General features: G+C 35.1%; 2 protein-coding genes across 9 annotated transcripts in view; one reads left to right on the forward strand and one right to left on the reverse strand.

Moving 5' to 3' along the window:
* Positions 1-4,090, forward strand: part of IMMP1L (inner mitochondrial membrane peptidase subunit 1) — a 70,380-nt gene extending 66,290 nt beyond the window's left edge. For all 3 annotated transcript variants that reach the window (XM_057747555.1, XM_057747557.1, XM_057747556.1), the window contains 2 exons: positions 2,938-3,048; positions 3,923-4,090. In XM_057747555.1, coding sequence (XP_057603538.1) covers positions 2,938-3,048; positions 3,923-3,991 — 180 coding nt within the window. In that variant the 3' untranslated portion in view covers positions 3,992-4,090. The remainder of the gene's footprint in view (positions 1-2,937; positions 3,049-3,922) is intronic.
* A 51-nt stretch (positions 4,091-4,141) lies between these two features.
* Positions 4,142-18,161, reverse strand: part of DNAJC24 (DnaJ heat shock protein family (Hsp40) member C24) — a 111,930-nt gene continuing 97,910 nt past the window's right edge. For 5 of the 6 annotated variants that reach the window (XM_057747559.1, XM_057747561.1, XM_057747562.1 and 2 more), the window contains exons 4-5: positions 8,899-8,967; positions 4,142-5,383 (exon numbers count right to left, since the gene is read on the reverse strand). In XM_057747559.1, coding sequence (XP_057603542.1) covers positions 5,253-5,383; positions 8,899-8,967 — 200 coding nt within the window. In that variant the 3' untranslated portion in view covers positions 4,142-5,252. The remainder of the gene's footprint in view (positions 5,384-8,898; positions 8,968-18,161) is intronic. The other variant, XM_057747564.1, reaches the window with a different exon arrangement.

Below are 18,161 nucleotides of genomic sequence, written 5' to 3' on the forward strand. Positions count from 1 at the left end.
GTATACCCTAATCCATTTCAAAAATGTGTGTTTCAAAAGTGGAGTAATTTCAAACATAATTTTTTTACTGGGAAAGTGAGTAATTGATAGAGAGGTAGGTCAGCAACGGTGACTACTTTGATTTTAAGACTCACACTCAGAGGTTTTCCTGTTTATAGAGAAGTTCTTAGTTACAGGTACCATCAGTGATGAGGTTGTTTCCTTGTTTGTGTACTTTATATCAAGCACTGAAGTCTTAAGATGTAAAGGTTATTCCTTTACTATGAATGGATGCATGAGTATTAGCATGTGTGGGCTTCAGATAAGTAGGAGGTAGCATGTTCCATATTTGAACCGACTTCTATTAAATGTCAGTAACAGTACTTCACAGGTTGTTTTAGGGATGAAACGTGTTTGTTTGTTTAAATTCAATAGACCAGAAAACTATGTATACCCACTGGTTTGTGCTACTGTTCCTCCCTTTTGTTCCACCCCGTGGACAGCCTGAGTCACACTCCTCCCAAGGTTTCTGGTGGTATGTTCTGGGTCTCTCTTAGCAGATTCCTTTCTGTACTTGGTTCATTTTGTTATAGCAGAGATACTTCATCACTTTACTTACCTAAATTTGGAAGAAACTTAAGTCATAACTGCCACAAAAGTGATTGCACTTTATAAGAATTTCTACTTACTAATATTAATCACCAACAAATATTAATCACAACAAAGAGTTCCAACTTTGGTTTAGGGGTTGTAAATAATTAAGATCATGACGTGATTTTCTATTGGCTTTTTCTGTCATTATATAGTAGACACACAAAAACCAAGCATATAATAAAATGTTATGATCCAGGGCCCCATATAGGGCAGACTTTAAGTAAGTGTTCTCAACAATCTAGAGTATTTGGTATGGGCAGGAACGTTGGGGAAAGCTTTGTGGAGAAAGGGAATGTATATTGGATCAATGGGACGGGGCCCAAAAAAAAGATCTTCCTGTATTGTTAGTATCTTTATTATTTTGAATTTTTTCTCCTTTGCTTTCATTGGTGTCCCTAACTTTATAATTGTATTTAGCTATTCATATATGTTACCTATTTTTAGAACTCGGGAATAAACACATATTAAGGAGAAACTATGGAAGTTTAAACACAAAAGATGTTCACATTGTAGTTTCTCCCAAGGCAGTACTTCAGAATATATTTAATGACTTATTTTAGCTTTTCAAATACACTATTTTGTTCTTCTTTTCATCTATGACCTGGGATGTACTCATTTTTCTATTTGCGAAGCCTTATGCTTCACTGCACATAAATCTACTTACTATATAGGTGGGAACTAACCTTGCTATTGGCCCTAGAACCTATAGCTAGCGCCACTAGAAGTTAATGATCTTACAGTATCTGATATTCTTTCAAAAAACTTATGTCTTTTCTCTACAAATAGAGAGATTTAACATTTAAGTATATCTAAATGAAAATAATTAACAATTCATTTTTGGCTAATATTTTTACATGATATAAGACATTCCAAAATTGATATAATCTCTGAAATAAAGTGTAATTCAAATTTTTCATGCTTGTATAAATTTATTTTTCCAAAAGGTAATTCAGGGATGATGGTGGAGGGTGGAGATGAACAGGCAGATCGCAGAGGATTTTGGGGGCAGTGAAAATACTCCTATGGTACTGTGATAAGGATACATGTCATACATTTGTCCAAATTCATAGAATGTACAACAGCAGGAGTGAACCCTAAGTTAAACTACGGGACTCTGGGTGATTGTGATGTCAGTGTAACAAACATGCCACTCTAGTTGGGGGATGTCAGTAATGGGGAGCCTATTATGCATGTGTTGGGGCAGGAGGTATATGGGAAATCTCTGTACCTTCCTCTCAGTTGTGCTGTGAAGCTAAAACTGCTCGAAAAGATAGTCTTTTTTAAAAAATTTGTGACATTTTAAAAAATTGGGCATGTCTTATTAAACCTAATAGGAGTATTTTTCTTCACATAAGTTTCCCAAGTAATAACCAATCAAAAGAACAGTGAAAATTAATTCCTTCCCAATAGATCATTTTGGTCTAGTCAATAATTCAACTTTCTTGGGTAACAAAACCTGTAAAAAAGAAACTTTAAAATTAATGGGCAAATGTCTTATATCATAGAGGGCATTTTTTAAAGTAATGTGTTCTGTTCTAAATATGCTTATGATTGTCATTGAGTAAAAATTTAAATTTATGTTATTTACTAGTTAATACACAGGACATATAGAAGATGGGATCTTTTCATTTAGTAGAAGGTCACCATCATTAATTTTACAACTGATGATTTTATAATAGGTCCTTCTAGTTCTTGATGGTCATTACTGAAGTATAAGGCATTGAAGATATAGCCTGTACAAAGGCAGAACAAGGATCTTAATTAGAATTCTGACAAGCCCATTCCAATAAAATGATGAGATTATTTGTAATTGATGTCACAATCAATTACCATTTAGTTCATCATGAGCATTCTATTAGGTCTGGCCTTGGTACTGGCCCCAGGATGTTGCTGAGTGAGTGGCTGCTCTGCTTATGCTGTTATTGAGACAGGAAGGCACATTTTCAGTCACCATCCTAATGACCTCTTTTGAAGTCTATTAAATTAATGACCCTGTCACACTGTTTTGATCTCTTATAATCTCAGTTTGGAGTTTGTATAACAAATTAATGTTTGGGAACCATGTGGCAAAAAAGGTAGGTCTTTTTAAAAGTTGAAATATTAATACTACTTACTAATATTTAGTCAAAGTTATTTTATTGTGAAAAAAATAACAGCAAAAATGCAAATCATAGGGTTTGAATATATTTTATAAAAGAGAACTTTAGGACATTTCTCCCTACCTCCAAAAGACGTGACTTTTTATTTATAGTATCCAGGTTTCTTTTTCTTTTTTAAAGCAGCTGCTTTCTTCTCTAACTCTAGGTGCCAGCGGGTCACGTTTGGTTAGAAGGTGATAATCTACAGAATTCTACAGATTCCAGATACTATGGACCTGTTCCATATGGACTAATAAGAGGACGTATCTTCTTTAAGGTACTACTCTTTTCTGCTTAAAATGCAGGCTTTCTTCTCTGAGCTGGGAAAAGAACAAAAACAAAGAAACCAGTTTCTTTCAAAAGAACTTTGAAATCTTTAGGCTGTCAGTGAAGTTAACTGTTGCAATGACTACACTTTATGAACATGTTGGCCTTCATAGCTATAAACATTACCACTCCTTCATTATGACAGGTAATTGAGAATAATTTTTTGTTTGAATAGTAAAGTTCAAATTACTTTAGATGTAGCATAAGAAGCTTTTAATTTGACTCTCCAAAAATTTAATTTTTTCTCATACAACTTTTCCAACCATAATCATACACGGGGCATATATTAATATGCATTTGCAGAAAAGCAGACTAGAGTCCAGCTAGATGGAATGCAGGGATATCCCAGTTAAGTACAGTGAGTAATGTGCTTATCATGGTTGTAGTAAATGTATGAGTCATAGTAAAGATTATTGTTTTCACTGGCTTTTCCTTTTTGTCACAAGCAGTCAAGAGAAAAACAGACATGAGTACTTGGGGCTGTTGGATAATTTACAGAATTTTTTACAGTTAAACAGTTAATATATTCAAGTACTTAGGTTTACAGTTAACTTTATTTGATGGTAGTAAAAGAAAAAACAAACACACTACACACATTATTTCTAGTAAATGTTTGAATGTTTCAAACTTTAGACTTTACATACACGCATACAAGTTTACTTTCTACAGTCTTATTTTGGTGTAGAAAATTTGTTCTTGACTGAAGAATAAGGAGAAAGTGTTTAATTATATGGCATAGAGAAAGGGTTGAATGAAAAAAAAGGAAATGATGCTGCTGTAATATCACTTTACTAATTGTCTTCAATCACAATTTCATTTTACAGATTTGGCCTCTGAATGATTTTGGATTTCTACGTGACAGCCCTAATGGCCACAGATTTTCTGATGATTAGCAAGCATTTATTCTTTTGATTTGATTATTGTCTTCTGTTCAAGTGAATTTATTATTGTCACTGAAACCATGTACTTACTAATAAACTATGTGCTGTTCAGTTTTAATGATTTTTAATTGTTAAATGTAAAGAATAAGCAACACACACTCTGCAAGTTATATTTGTTCAAAATATATGGATAGAAATTTAATCCAAAATAAGTCATCAAAATTTTACGATATAAAAATATTTTTAGGGAAACTGTGGGACAACCTCACTTTTAAATTTTTGGTTGCATTGGAATAATGAAAGTAATTTACTCCTCTTGAATATGCCTCATACTTTAGCTACATTTACAAGGCAGAGTGGTAACTAGTCTTACAAGTCCAAACCAATAATAAATACCAAGAGTTTGACTTAATAAAAAGTTGCTAAGTCACATGCTTGGCTCACTCATTTGAAATTAAGGAAGAAAGTTTCAGTGATCCCATACTGGATTCCTTAAAATTTTTTAAATGAGTTGTGACTCATACTGTACAGAGAATTTTAAATATATAGAAAAATAAAATCTTTACAGTCTACTATAATCAATAACGACACATTAAAAAAGTCCCTTTCATCATACCAGCAATGCGATGGTCACGTTTTCTGAATCCAAGGCTCTCCTTCCTTCTACAGCTAACATTTCTCGTCACTAACTTCGAAATAACCTCATGAATATCCATATGCAGCCTTCATCATGCGAGAGCTAGGCTCACATGCTATTCACAAAGATTCTAACTTAATTCTAATGACCTGAGATATGACATAGTTGTACAGAAGGCCTATAACTTTAGCAGCTAGAAATATCATGTTATTTCAAAAACTTAGCAACTATAAAGGAATATAATATCTCTGTTAAAAGAGACTTTTTTTTTTAAATATATAAACATGCTATGGTGTTCTTTCTGAGGAGACATGAAGGAAAGGAAAAGTCTTGTATTTTGTACCAAGGGGAAAATGCACCAATAATCAAGTTCTTAGATGGGAATTCACTAAATATAATTTTTAATTCAAGCCCCCTTTGTTGGCAATCTGTAAATACATATGAACAGTGAAATTAATTTGCTATTAATCTAGGTGGCCTTTGACAGTCTTATACTTCTCTCTGCAAATAGAGCTGACAAAAAAGAATCCTTTTTTTTTTTTATCACCTTTATACAGCTGCTTGAATGGACAGTGGTGGAGTAGACTCTCCTCCATGTGTCTGAATACACTAAAGAATTCCACTTAGTGAACAATCTCAGCCATAATGAAGGAGTTCTATAATTAGTGAACATGTATCACAAGAAATCAGTGTAACTTCTTCTACTTCATCCTTGGAAACACGGTATTTTCCACCACATCGACAACTCAGAGAAAAAGAATGGTCATCTGCAAAGAAAACAAAACGCTTACATGTACCTACTTTGTTAATACCTTAAAAAAAAAAAATGCAGCTATTCCACAGGAACTGCAAAAAAAGATCAGTTAATATAAACTATATTGAAATGAGAACTTGAAAAAGTTTCTTGTACAGGGGCAGTGTTTCTAAAAATTACCTACTAAAAAATCTTTATCTGTGGAGGAGATGTACTGAAGCTATGAAATAACAACAAAGATCTTATGGGGGAGAGCAGATGCTCAGAAGTGACCAATAAAATTTATTTGAAGTCTTCTGTTTTCTTAAGATTCATATAAATTTGACAGTTTATCAAGTTCAGCATTTGAATCCTATCTGTTCTGGTATCACACTATTTCAAGAATCCTGACTTAAATATATAAACATATACTATGGTGTTCTTTCTGTGGGAGCTGTGTGTGTACCTGTTTGGTGTTTACAAATGATTTAGGAACCGAAAGGGCAATCACTGAAGTGAGATGCCCAAAGGAAGCCAAGTGGTGCAACGTTGTGCCTACTAACAGTGGAAATTTATCAGTCTGCCATCTTCCTGGGAAGTTGAAATACTCTGTCTTTTAGCTGAAAGAATCTCTAATCCACTGGTTATTCCATTTTACTGTCACTAAGAAGTGACTGTCAAAGAAAATTACTGGTCATATTATTTTACTACTGTCATTAAAAAAGAGATAAATGTACTAAATCTCTAAAGATAGCATATCTTACAATCAAATAACTTCATTCAATTCTCAAACTTCATTTTTTAACACTTAGATCTCATCATATGCCATGAAAAGAAGACAAAAAATTCAACTGCCTTGTATTTGTTCTCTAATCAAGTTTGGTCTTGGGGGAAAAAAAGCAATTAAGCCAACTTTACCTGTTTCTTTTATCAGTAAGGAAAAAATTCACATCCCTGCTTTTCATTTTTCACATCTTTTTTTCTCTATAAAGAAAAATAATTTAATCTTGAACTTTAAAATGCTAACATCTTCCCCATCTGAGCTAACATATATGTGTGATAGAGTATGCTTTCAAAGTGAATTGTTTTATTGTTAGATTGTCTAAAAATGTACATATTCTAATCATTGGTTTTCTTAAGCTAAACCTCCCTCTTGTTTTTTCACCACCTCAGTGAACACTGAGAAACAATTTGAGGTGACATGTGCTTGGTAAATGATGCAGAGGCCACCATGGGCTACTGTGGAGTTTTGTCATAGATGATTCCAAATGTTAATGCTCACTAAAACTCAAATCTTTTTAAATTTCTTCTTAAATTATTCTGCTATCACTTAACAAAGTGATATCTTCATAGAAATCATAATTTTAAACACAGTGTGAATGAAGACAAAACAACCAAGTTGTATAACAGACTAACTGTAAGGGGAATGGCTAACTTCAATCCCTCAGTAGTTCTCCGGCATGCCTTTTAAGCATAATAAAATGCAACATTCCCTACTGTTCTTGGACCAAGAAGCTGATAATCTGGCTATGTTTATCATGTAGGATTTCATCCACTTGTCTCCTGTTCTGGATCTTCACCTTCCAAGGTTATTCTGAAAATGCCCAGGAAGGAATCATAAAATGATTTTTTACTAGTCCAGTTGATTGCACTTTTTATTTAATTTCATCTGCCAAGACTGCTCTTTGCAATTGCAAAGAACAATTCAAAATTGCAAATTCAGTTGCAAAACTCGTATGACCAGTTTTTTAATATTCCTGCAAAAATAATAGTTTCATGTAGCTGTTGCTCAATACTTTCATAAGGATAAGGACTATTTCTATCTTTACAATGATAAAAAAAACTTAATTTAAATAAGTATCTAAGAACATCCTATACTTTTAAGATTAACTGCAGCTGCTTATAACTGATTCATTCGGCTGTAGTTGGGATGCTTCATTTTCACTGTCAAGTTTACTTTAAGGAATCCCAAGGACAATAACATTTATGATAATTCTTGATGATTTCATGTTGTACATATCCTTCAGTATCTTGGCATTTTCACTTGTTGTCTAAAATTCCGTACTTGTGCTGACTGAACAGATGCTTGAACCACACTAATCCATAGTCTTAATTTAAAATAAAACCTTAATTATATTTTTAAAATTTACTGAAGAAGTAAAAATTATGAAAACCAGTTTTCACTATTTTCATATTAACAGGAGTTCTTAGTAAACAAAACATTAGTCATACCAACTACAAGAAGAACTAATGTGTCCAATAAAAGACTAAATACATACACACATATATTGATTGATAAGCTGGAAATACTGTATTTTCAAAAAAATATTATTTAGCTGGGCAGGTCTCCCTGATAAACGACATGTTCTAATCTATCCCCTTCACAAACTAGCAGTGAAACCAGTGTCACTAGTGTGTTCTATTTTCACAGCATCAGCTCTTCCTGTTTACTCTGATGAAAACTATCATGAACCCCGGGAGCCCCAGTTACACAAAACCTCACGCTTTCCAATCATTCACTGCAAATAAGAATCTCTACTCCAGGATTTCATCTGGCGGTATAGGAACACAGTGGCTCATAGGCAAAACCATGATTCCCCTTCTAAGTCAATATAGCTTGTGACCCAACTTCCTAAGAGCACTAAGTTAAGAGTGCGCCAGTGAAAAATACTCCAGTAAACTTGGTTTTGGAAAGGACAGGCTGTTTACCTTCAACTTATCCACCACACTTATTAATAAGTTTTTATAAAGCCCTAGAGAATTTGTACCCTAGGCTGAATAATAAAGTTATAGGAGTAAGAGTATACAAAAATTCTATAAAATAGTAAGATTTCTTCCTTTGCCCAGAGAAACATGGAAGTGTGGTATTCATTGCTTCCATTTAAAAAAAAAAGGAACTTAATAAAACCTAACCAGAGCAATTCACAGAACTAATCAGAAAAATGGAAAAATAAGTTAGATTTAAGTTTTTAAGTTCTATTAATAGGAAAGGGGGAAAAGACATGACTTCGTGGCAGGTTAAAGGAGTGACAGATTTTTCTTTTCCACCAAAGCACAATCGAAAAAGGAGGATAAACATCAGGCTCCAAGCAGAAGAGTATAACATGTGTAACACGAAAACCCCTGCTCTGACGATTTATGATTCCATATGAAGAAACAAAAATAAACATACATCCTAAAAGGAATTCATCACACGTGTCAACATAGGATGGAGGGAAAAATTATCTCCTTTGACTTTATTTTCCCTGTTACACAGATGGAGAATAAACAAAAAAATCGAAGTAGTTTAAAAAAAACCATATGAAATCTTAAGTACCTAACATCTAATTAAGATAGAAAAATAACTGGAAATGAGTCATACTGGGCACATCAATAATTGAAGTTTAGAAGGAAACAAAAATATTCCAAATAAAAACACCCACGTATATACAGAAAGCCAAGTTGCTATTTCTTTTCAAGATTTCCAAACATCCTATGAAGGTTTCTTTTCTTATAGGAAGTCCCTACTATTTTTCCTGACTATAATCAAGAGAAAAAAATAATTCCAACCTTCATTCCAAGACATTTCTTCAAGATATACTCGAGCATCTACTGGTCCCATATTTCTTAGATCATCTTCTGTAAAATATAGAATGAGACACTTAATTTTGTACTTAAATCATAATCACGAAGAATGCTAAGAAGGCAACTCCAGCCTGGCCACTACAATTCTATTTAAAATCTTAGCTTACAAAAAAAAAACTTAGCTTACTACTTTTAACAGCGGTTTTAAAGATACCTGACTTAGCTAACTAAAAAAATCCAGAACATCTTATAAACAGTCAAGATCTATCCCATTTTTCACAAGTGTGCAACAAGCAAAACCACGAAGTTGATTTTGATGATTTTTTTGTGATCAACTAAGGAACTCTATTTTGTAGGGGAAATTTTTTTGTCAGATAAACTATATCCGTGACTAAGACAGTGTGGAATCAGGCAGAAATAACTATATTTGAACCTTAGTTATAATACTTTACTAGCTTTCTAACCTTATGTATATCAAATTATCTCATCTACTTTAGAAAGGTCACTCTGGACTGAATTATGTCCCCTCTCCCAAATTCTTGTGTTGAAGCCCTACCTCCCAACATGACTATTTTTGGAAATAAGGCTTTCAGGAGGTAACTAAGGTTAAATGAGGTCTTAAGAGTAGGGTCCTAATCTGATAGAACTGATGGCCTTACAAGAGGAGGAAGAGAGAGGTCTCTCTCCACTCACATGCACAGAGGAAAGTATCCTATGAAGAGAAAGCAAGAAAGTGGTCCTCTGCAAGCCAGAAAGAGACCTTGATCAGGATCCTTAATAACTCGCACCTTGATCTTGGACTTTTCAGCCTCCAGAACTGTGAGAAATAAATTTCTGTTGTTTAAGCCACCCAGTCTATGGAATTTTGTTACAGTAGACAGAGCAGACTAATACAAGGATGTTCTTCCAATCAATTGAGATCAGGCTACAAGTGCTTTAAAGAATAAGGCTCTAACCAAATGTAAGGGGCTATTAACTGCTCACAACAGAGTAACAGGTAACTTGAAGAATTATTTTAAAATATTTCAATAACCGTGCAACACAACTTTTCTGTGCTGATGTTCCATTGCTGTTTCCTGGGCCAAAGTTTTCCCTACAGAGGGAAGGTCCAAAGAAACCTGGAATTCCACCTAAATTTAGTAGGAATATGCTCTAGGTAGTATAAGCATCCACTCTTGCTTAAAACAAGTATACTTTAGGACAAAGAAAGTGACTATACACGAGAAGCACTTGTCTTTGTTTTTAAAGGTATGTTATACTTCCTGTATGCTTATATTGTTCTTCTAGAAGTCAATGCTTAAAAGAAACTACTAAAATCCACCCCCACCCCAATGAAATTTTCTTTAGCTGTCTCACCAGTCTCTTGTTCACTTGCTGAGAATGTTTCCCTTTGTTCTGCTGTGTGAATGCCTGCAATTTAATTATATTTAATAACTGCCTGTTCAGAATTTATTGGTGAGTTACACAATTTTAAAATAGATGAAAAGATTATACAATATTTTGAACTCACCATGGTTTTCTATTAAGGTATGTCAAATATTATATCACTTCATATTTACTGGGTACCAACAGTCTATTAAACTGTTCTAAAACCGAAAGATAAAAGACTTTTGCAAAGTGGTCGGGGTGGTTCTTCCATCTCTAGGTGTGTCCACTGAAGAACCTATGCAAAGCATATCAGTATGCGAGGTAATTTCTGAACAAAAGTTTCCACATTCTATACAAAAGTTTCCTTGGCTATAGGTTATTCAGTATTCCAAATTAAAAAGAGAAAAAATTCTACTTGAAAGTCTCAACGGACTTTTATCACGTTTCAATTTCTTACTCAGAAGGACCAAGATAATTTGCTAGAATGCAGAAATGAAACACTATTTTAGAATTGAAGAATAGGGGTAAGTGGCACTTAACAGAGCCTGGTTAGGGGAAAAACAGGTATAAATAATTTACAATCAAGTTGCCTATATCCCAGGGTATCTTACAGATATCTTAAGTAATTTTGATATCTGGCAAATATAACTGCCAACCAAGTCAGGTTTGTACCATTCTGCTTCTCTACTAGAAGCTATTGTTATTCTCCCTAGTTACTATTTCATGTTGGAACTCTTTCTATTATTCCACCTACTCAAAAAAGTGGCTTTTACATTTTTATGATCTTTTTCTTCTTTCTGCAGAGTAGCTAACTTTAGAGTAGCTAACTACTTCTTAGTCGAAAGATCAGCTTAGACCATATCTCATGGTAAAAGGGAAAGAAAACAGAACACACAAAAATGGTTGGTGCTTTACACAAGGTCAGAGTTAAAAGGAGTATATTAAAATATTCTCCTGTTCTGTGGCTATCTAAACATCTATATATTGACCTGATTATTCAATACTATGCACACATAGTCCAAGTTTTGTGGGGATTCTGGTTTTAAAAGTCAGTATCTGACACAAAAGAGAACACAGGCTTCCCCTGCTATTTGAAAGAAGAGCTTTCCTATGAAACCTTCTGTAAGCCAAAATGGCTAAAGCAAAGAAGCAATTAGCTCAGGACACATATTGCTAACAGATGCACAAAATAATTCAAAATAAAGCACATATGCTCACAGACACAGTTCAGTGCTATGGTGGCTTGATGCTGAATGCAGTTTCCGGGGACAGAGGTTGGCGATGCCACTATAGGTGTGCGCTACCTCTATAGGTGTGCACTACCTCTATAATGGGCTCACTGCAAAGCAAATGCCAAACACTTATTTTTACACTTCACCTTTTTTCATAAAAGCAAACATCCTCTTAGGATTTCTTTCCATTAAGTGAAAGCAGGTACCAATGCGGGTCTTTCATGAAAGTGAAGTGGCGTAAAGCAAATTTTTGAAAAGTGAAGTATACCCGCATACTATAAGGTTTTTCCCATTACGTGAAATGTAACAGGCAAAACTACCCTGTGATGTTGGGCATGGGAGAGTGAGCAGTGACTGGAAGGAGGCACAGGGGCCTTCTAGGGTGCTGGTTAGTTAGACGGGTGTGTTTAGCATGACAACCCATCAAGCTGTACACTTAGGATTGCTGCATTTCTCTGCATGTATGATATACGTCAATAAAAGTTTTAGGTAGTGTGTCGAAACTCTAATGCTATATTTTTAAATGGAAATAAGGAAAGAAAAGCTACGGGAAAGAAGTAAAGAGCTCCATAAGAAAGCGTGTATCCTTTGAAAGGACCATAATCTAACGACTTCTGAAAAAGGCTGGGGGTGATTAAGTCAAGGGAAAATTGGATCCCTGGAGAACTGTACAATGAGCAGAGGGGGTACAAACAAGGAAAAGGTGAATCTAAATGGGGGCGGGGGAGGAGACCACAGTCTTTTGTTGAGAGGCAGGTGTCCAGGGAATGGGGCAACAGCAACCCCCCCCATGATTACAAGGAAGGAGCACAAACAAATCAATTGTTTTTTTTCTTTTTAAACAATGATCTCTGCTTTTCCACCATTGTAGTTATAATTAGAAAACTTAATTCCTCCCTAGCCCTTAAAGTAACTCACATGAACCCTGTAATTAGCTTTGATTATTATCTACTCATCAGGCATTGCATCTGCAAGACATATAAGTTCATTTTCTTTTGTTTTACATATTATAAATATTTTTGCTCATTATAATGGAATGTTATAATAGGTATCTGAAAATGTAAACCCTATCTCAAAGTTCTCCTTAATATGACACTTCTAAAAATGTTGAGGAAATAAAAACTGACTTAGAAAGTGATTTAATTAAATAAACAGATCAAAGATTTAAATCTGGAATCTTAGCTATAGAACGGTAATAATTAAAAAAGCGAAATAAAAAATAAAAAACAGCCCTTTGGAAACAAGACGCACTGCCTGGCATTTGGTGAACTCCATCTAGAGTCCAGTGATAGTACATGACTCTTAATTCTTTTGAAGTGAATGGGTTCAGCTTTTTCTAAGGTATCTAGCAACATTAAGGTCTGTTCACACCCTGTGCTGTGCTCACAAGGCAAATATGGAGACAAGAAAAATTTCCAGATTTACTTAAATGTAGAAAGCAATGCACTCTCATTAAAGAGAGATTCCCGACCAACCTAATGATAAAATCAAATAATTTATGTGGTTACTTGAAAAAGAATCTTTCAACCTTTAGAAGTACAGGCCCTTCTGACCTTGTGTTCTATTGGATTTGTCTGACAACAAGAAGTGAAAGAATTCTGTGGCTCCATTGTCTCAACAGTGGGATCTAAGAAAACACTGGCAGGACTCATCAGAGAGGTTTATGAGCCTGCAATTCAAAGAGATTAAAAGGAAAATCTACGGAGATTCTTTCACACTGAAGAATAACATTAAATAACTATTAGCAGCTTGGTTCAGTAAAGCTTACTAGAGCTCTCGCTGGGTCATTCACAGCTTTCTAAAAGAGGAAAGGTTTTTTTCAGCTCCATTTGGGAATCAATAAATATTTCTTACTTCTTACAAGACAATGGAATTCCAGTCTTTTAAAACTTCCTCCTAAATGACAGTAAAATTTCTAAAACAGCTCTTTGCTGCCTAAATAATTACACTTCCTAATCCCAGGAAACCTTTTCTAACTGTAGCTACAATTCAAATAAATAAGTAAAAATAAATAAATAACAGCAACAAAAAGCTACCGAGGAGAGGAATTTAACTTTATTCTTCATGGATGAGATATCTAAAAGTCTCCTTCAACCCACTATTGGTCAAAAGATCTAGCCTATCTGCAACTCCGTCCCTACTATTCAAGTGTGGCAATGTGGTGTGTTACTCAAATGATCAAGTCCTCAGAATGCTCTCATTTAGCAATTAGTCCATTGTATTTATTTTCATGCCATTTAAAATACTTAAAGTTTATTTAAAACATACAGAAGTCATCTATGTGTGTTAAAAGCAAATAGCAGTATTTTCCTTTAGGTCTAACTTAGTATCCTGCTGCTTTAAAAACAAGTAATTTAATTTTAACAATCACCTTCTTAAAAATCATTTCACTCTACATAATTAAATTTTTCATATAGGAAATAACTTGAAGGAAATCAGTTCCTTGTCCTTAGCAGTCTCTATTCTTAGAACAGTCTCTACCTTGGTAAGAGATTCAGAATCAGGCAACATTTAACTTGAAACCTGTCCATTAAATCATAAAGCTCTATAATTCTTTCCCAGATGAAATTAAAGAGTCACAACTGCAAGGCTTTCCATATTGAAGAAAAACTACAAACCTGGAGTTTAATTATGAACTTGAAGAACTACAGAGCTTTCACAAGCTAAATGTAAACCCAGTGCTCATGGAAGGTACCAAGTGAAACCCGGAAACTGAATTTCACGATTCAGTACAGAAAGGTAGAACACAGCAGCAGAAGTAAGCCTGGCCTCTCACTCCGACCCTCAAATATGCCTCATTCCTGACTACTTGGAACTAAAATAGTAGGTTGGACACACATATTCAAAACTTGGCAGCTGAGCACAGTGATTAAAAGTCAGAGAATGGCTTTGAGTTTCCCCTCTATCAATTACTAGCTATGTGCCCTTAGTCAAATTACTTAAACCCTCTGAACCTCAGATTCCTTCCCTGGAAGACATATATTAATATCTTCCTTACAAGGTTGTTAAGCCATGACTAAAAGACAATTGCCATAGTTCTAGTGCTCAACAAATGGCAGCTATTTTAACTGTTATTATCAACTCATGTTTGTGTTGACCTGTCTATAACCGACCACAGGAAAATGACTCCATTACTGCGTGGTTGGGGGGGGAGGGGAGCCTCAAGTACAACCGTGTAGGAAGGCTGGCTGCGACTCTGGACCTTGTCTGGATCTGTAACAGTGTTACAAAGTTTGATGTACTTTGCTATTGTCAGTCCCATTGAAACTGATCCACTATTATCCAAGCCCTAGTCGAAATTATTTAGTCCCTCCAAAGTATCAACCAGAACTGAAAGATGGGAGCCACAGGGAAAAAAGTCACAATAATCTGTGGATTACATTCAGAAGTGAGACATAATGACAAGTACATTAGAAAGTCAGGGAAGGCTTTTTTGGAGGGGAGGTGGTGGGGGTAGGAGGGCTAGATTTGGAATTTGAACAAAGAATAAGCTGTGAAGAATCAGAATGGGAGGGTGTTCTGAGTAACGACAAAGCGTAAGTGCCTGTGTCTGGGAGCCCCTATGGGGAGAAGATTCACATTAGGTTTGTCACTGGTGATAAGGCTGGAAAAAGTAGTTAGGGACAAACTTAAAAGCTTCTGTTCTATTTAAACTCCAGGTGAACGGTAAATGTTGTGTTAGGGAGTAGGCAGTTATATAAGTTCTTAACCAAGAGTGAGAATAAAGAAAGCTAGACCAATCAAAATGTAAAGGACTGTGGGAGATAGCAGCTGTGGAAGTAACCTGAGTGTGTTATAATCTGGATATGGACTACTGTGGTAGCTGTGAGAATAAAGAGACCACTTGGAGGGACACACACACACACACACACACACACACACACACACACACACGAATGCCGTCCCTGGTGGTCCAGTGGTTTAACTTCTTCCAATACAGGGAGTGCTGGATTCGATCCCTGGTAGGGGAGCTAAGATCCCACATGCCTCAGGGCCAAAAAAATCCCAAAACATAAAACAGAAGCAACATTGCAAAAAATTCAATAAAGACTTCAAAAAAAAAATCCACATTAAGAAAATTTTTTTTAATTAAAAAAATAAAAAATTAAAAAGGAATGCCAACACTCATTTTTAATTCATTAGCTATATACTGAGCAAACCAGAAGTAATCAGAGTGTAATATGAAACAAAGATTTCAAGTCTGAGGGTTAAAAACAAGCAATGAGAAAGGTGGACCCAGGCTTGGTTTTGAACCCACTGATTTCAATCGGGTCAAGTACCTGAGTAGAAACTGGGAAAGAGTTTGAAGATGTAGATAGAAACTTCCTAAAATACTACACTTTCTCTGTTATTAAATAGGAACTTCCAATTATGTCCAAGTATTACAGGATTATAACTATAATCTTTCCCATAGGTTTCTACAGCATTATTTGAAACTAGCCAAATTTTTATTTGAAATCACTGAGAAATGATCTTAAAATACATTTTCATTACAAAAAGTTATTTGCATTCAAATAAAAGTAACAAAGTGAGTAGTCACCTTTTTGTGACAAATAAGATGAAGCAAGAGGACCCTCACAGAAAGTTTTATCTATAGTATCTTCTCTCTCTGAAAAAAATGCCAGTCCCTGTCTACATGGATTTTCTGCATCATTTCACATACTTACTTTTCCCAGAAACAGTCACCAAAAAAACATGCCCCCTGATGCTTATCTTCGAGTTTTACCTGAAGCACATTTTTATAGCCAATTTTCAAATTCCTAAAATCAAATAGAAATACCAATATGACCATACATGGAAACCCTAATCTGACGAATACAAGTATTTCATAGGGTCAGTTTTAGCACATCATTTACACAGACACTTACTGGCCTTAAATCATTATTCCAAAAAGTTAACCCAAATTCTTATTCCCTACATTTAAAAGTATTAATTCTCTTCTTATGGAGTTCATTGGTCATTAGTGTTAACTTGCTTTTCAGGAAGTATTCTTATTTTAAGAAACTACATGGGGGGGACTCGAGGTGGGGGAGTCAAGGAAGGGAGGGAATACGGGGATATGTGTATAAAAACAGATGATTGAACTTAGTGTACCCCCCCCAAAATAAATTAAATTAAATTAAATTAAAAAAAAAAAAGAAACTACAATGTTGATTCAGTTCTCTGACACACAGATGTCAGCGGGGCTTTAAGGTACATTCCTCATTTGGTCCAAGATCTGTGTGCCTATCTCCCACCCTCAAACATTTATCCTAATGAAGAGATGAAGTGAACTGTATAATAAAACACCAGAAATGACCTGTATGTAGGTATAAGGAGAGTATCGCTGATCCGCTTTAAGTAAAGACACTAACTTTACATCTGGCTCACTCCCCTTCAGAGCCCAGCTGTCTTGGGTATCCAAGCACTTGGCCAAATTGTGTAGCGTGAAGGCTCCACATCACCAAAATAATTCTCTAATAGAGAAACAAGATACCTCTTAATATAAAATAATATACCACCAAGGATTCCAGACACAATCCACTTATTTTCTTTTACAACATAATTTAACTTGACGGACTTCATTTGGAGGTCTGTTCCTCTTCAGACAGTGAAGTAACCTAACTCATAAGCTGTGTCACTCCACAGAGCCACCGAGACAGCAGAGGTCTGTGTGACTCCCACTACAAAGCTACTGAATCATGATCCCTATTCTTCTCCTATGATATACGTCTGACGTGTTTTTAAATGTGCTTAATATATGAGAAAACTCCCCACAAGAATTAGAGAGGCACAAAAATCTATTCAACAGACATTATTCATGTGAACATTTTATAAATCCTAAAAAGATTTTCCAAAGTGCTCATCTGGTTGTCTGAAGTGCAAAGCCTAACCTTTAACAACTATTTGCCTTTCAAGAGAACATGGGAATCAGCCTTTGCAAGCATCCTTAAAAACAATAAGGTACATATGTGCAACTGTAACTAACTGATTACATTCACTAGTTATCATTGCTTTCAAAATGTATAATATCTGGGAACTGAATATCACTCATCTTTCTTTAGGTTTGCTTCCCTTCAGCCTGGGCAACACTGCCCCAAAATGTCAACCAAGAATATAGAAGTCGAAATGAGGGAGAAAAAATACAGGTACCTTACTGTAGGTTAGTTATCCTAGACTTTTTCTTTTGATAATTTCTTTTGCAAAGCAAAGAAGTATGGATTTCAAGGGCCCCTTTAAATGATCTTTTACAGAAATAAATGGCTGTAGGTAACATTGATGAGGCTTTCCTTACAAAAGAGCACCAACTTTGAGCTGTGAAATATGAGAAAGTACTCAACATCAGCCAATAAAACATCTCCTGCCTCCTTCCCAAGTATACTGAACTCAAACTTATTTTACACTATACATTAATGGAGGGCAGGAAACAAACATATTGAAAGCACACCCTATGAAAAGAAAGTTCTACAATGAACTATTACCACATGCAAACAGAGTTCTGTATAACAAAGCTACTTCCATGTCCCCAGGGGGTGACCCAGAAAAAGAGTGCTCTGACCTGGTTATAACAAATTCTCTCTGTCTAGGTAACCTATCCTGGGCTTCAACAAATTATCACTCTCAAAGTTTTTCCTTATCAAACCTAAATCCTCACGGTTAGAAGTTCAA

Source organism: Hippopotamus amphibius, chromosome 9, assembly GCF_030028045.1.
Source record: "Hippopotamus amphibius kiboko isolate mHipAmp2 chromosome 9, mHipAmp2.hap2, whole genome shotgun sequence".
Lineage (NCBI taxonomy): Eukaryota > Metazoa > Chordata > Mammalia > Artiodactyla > Hippopotamidae > Hippopotamus > Hippopotamus amphibius.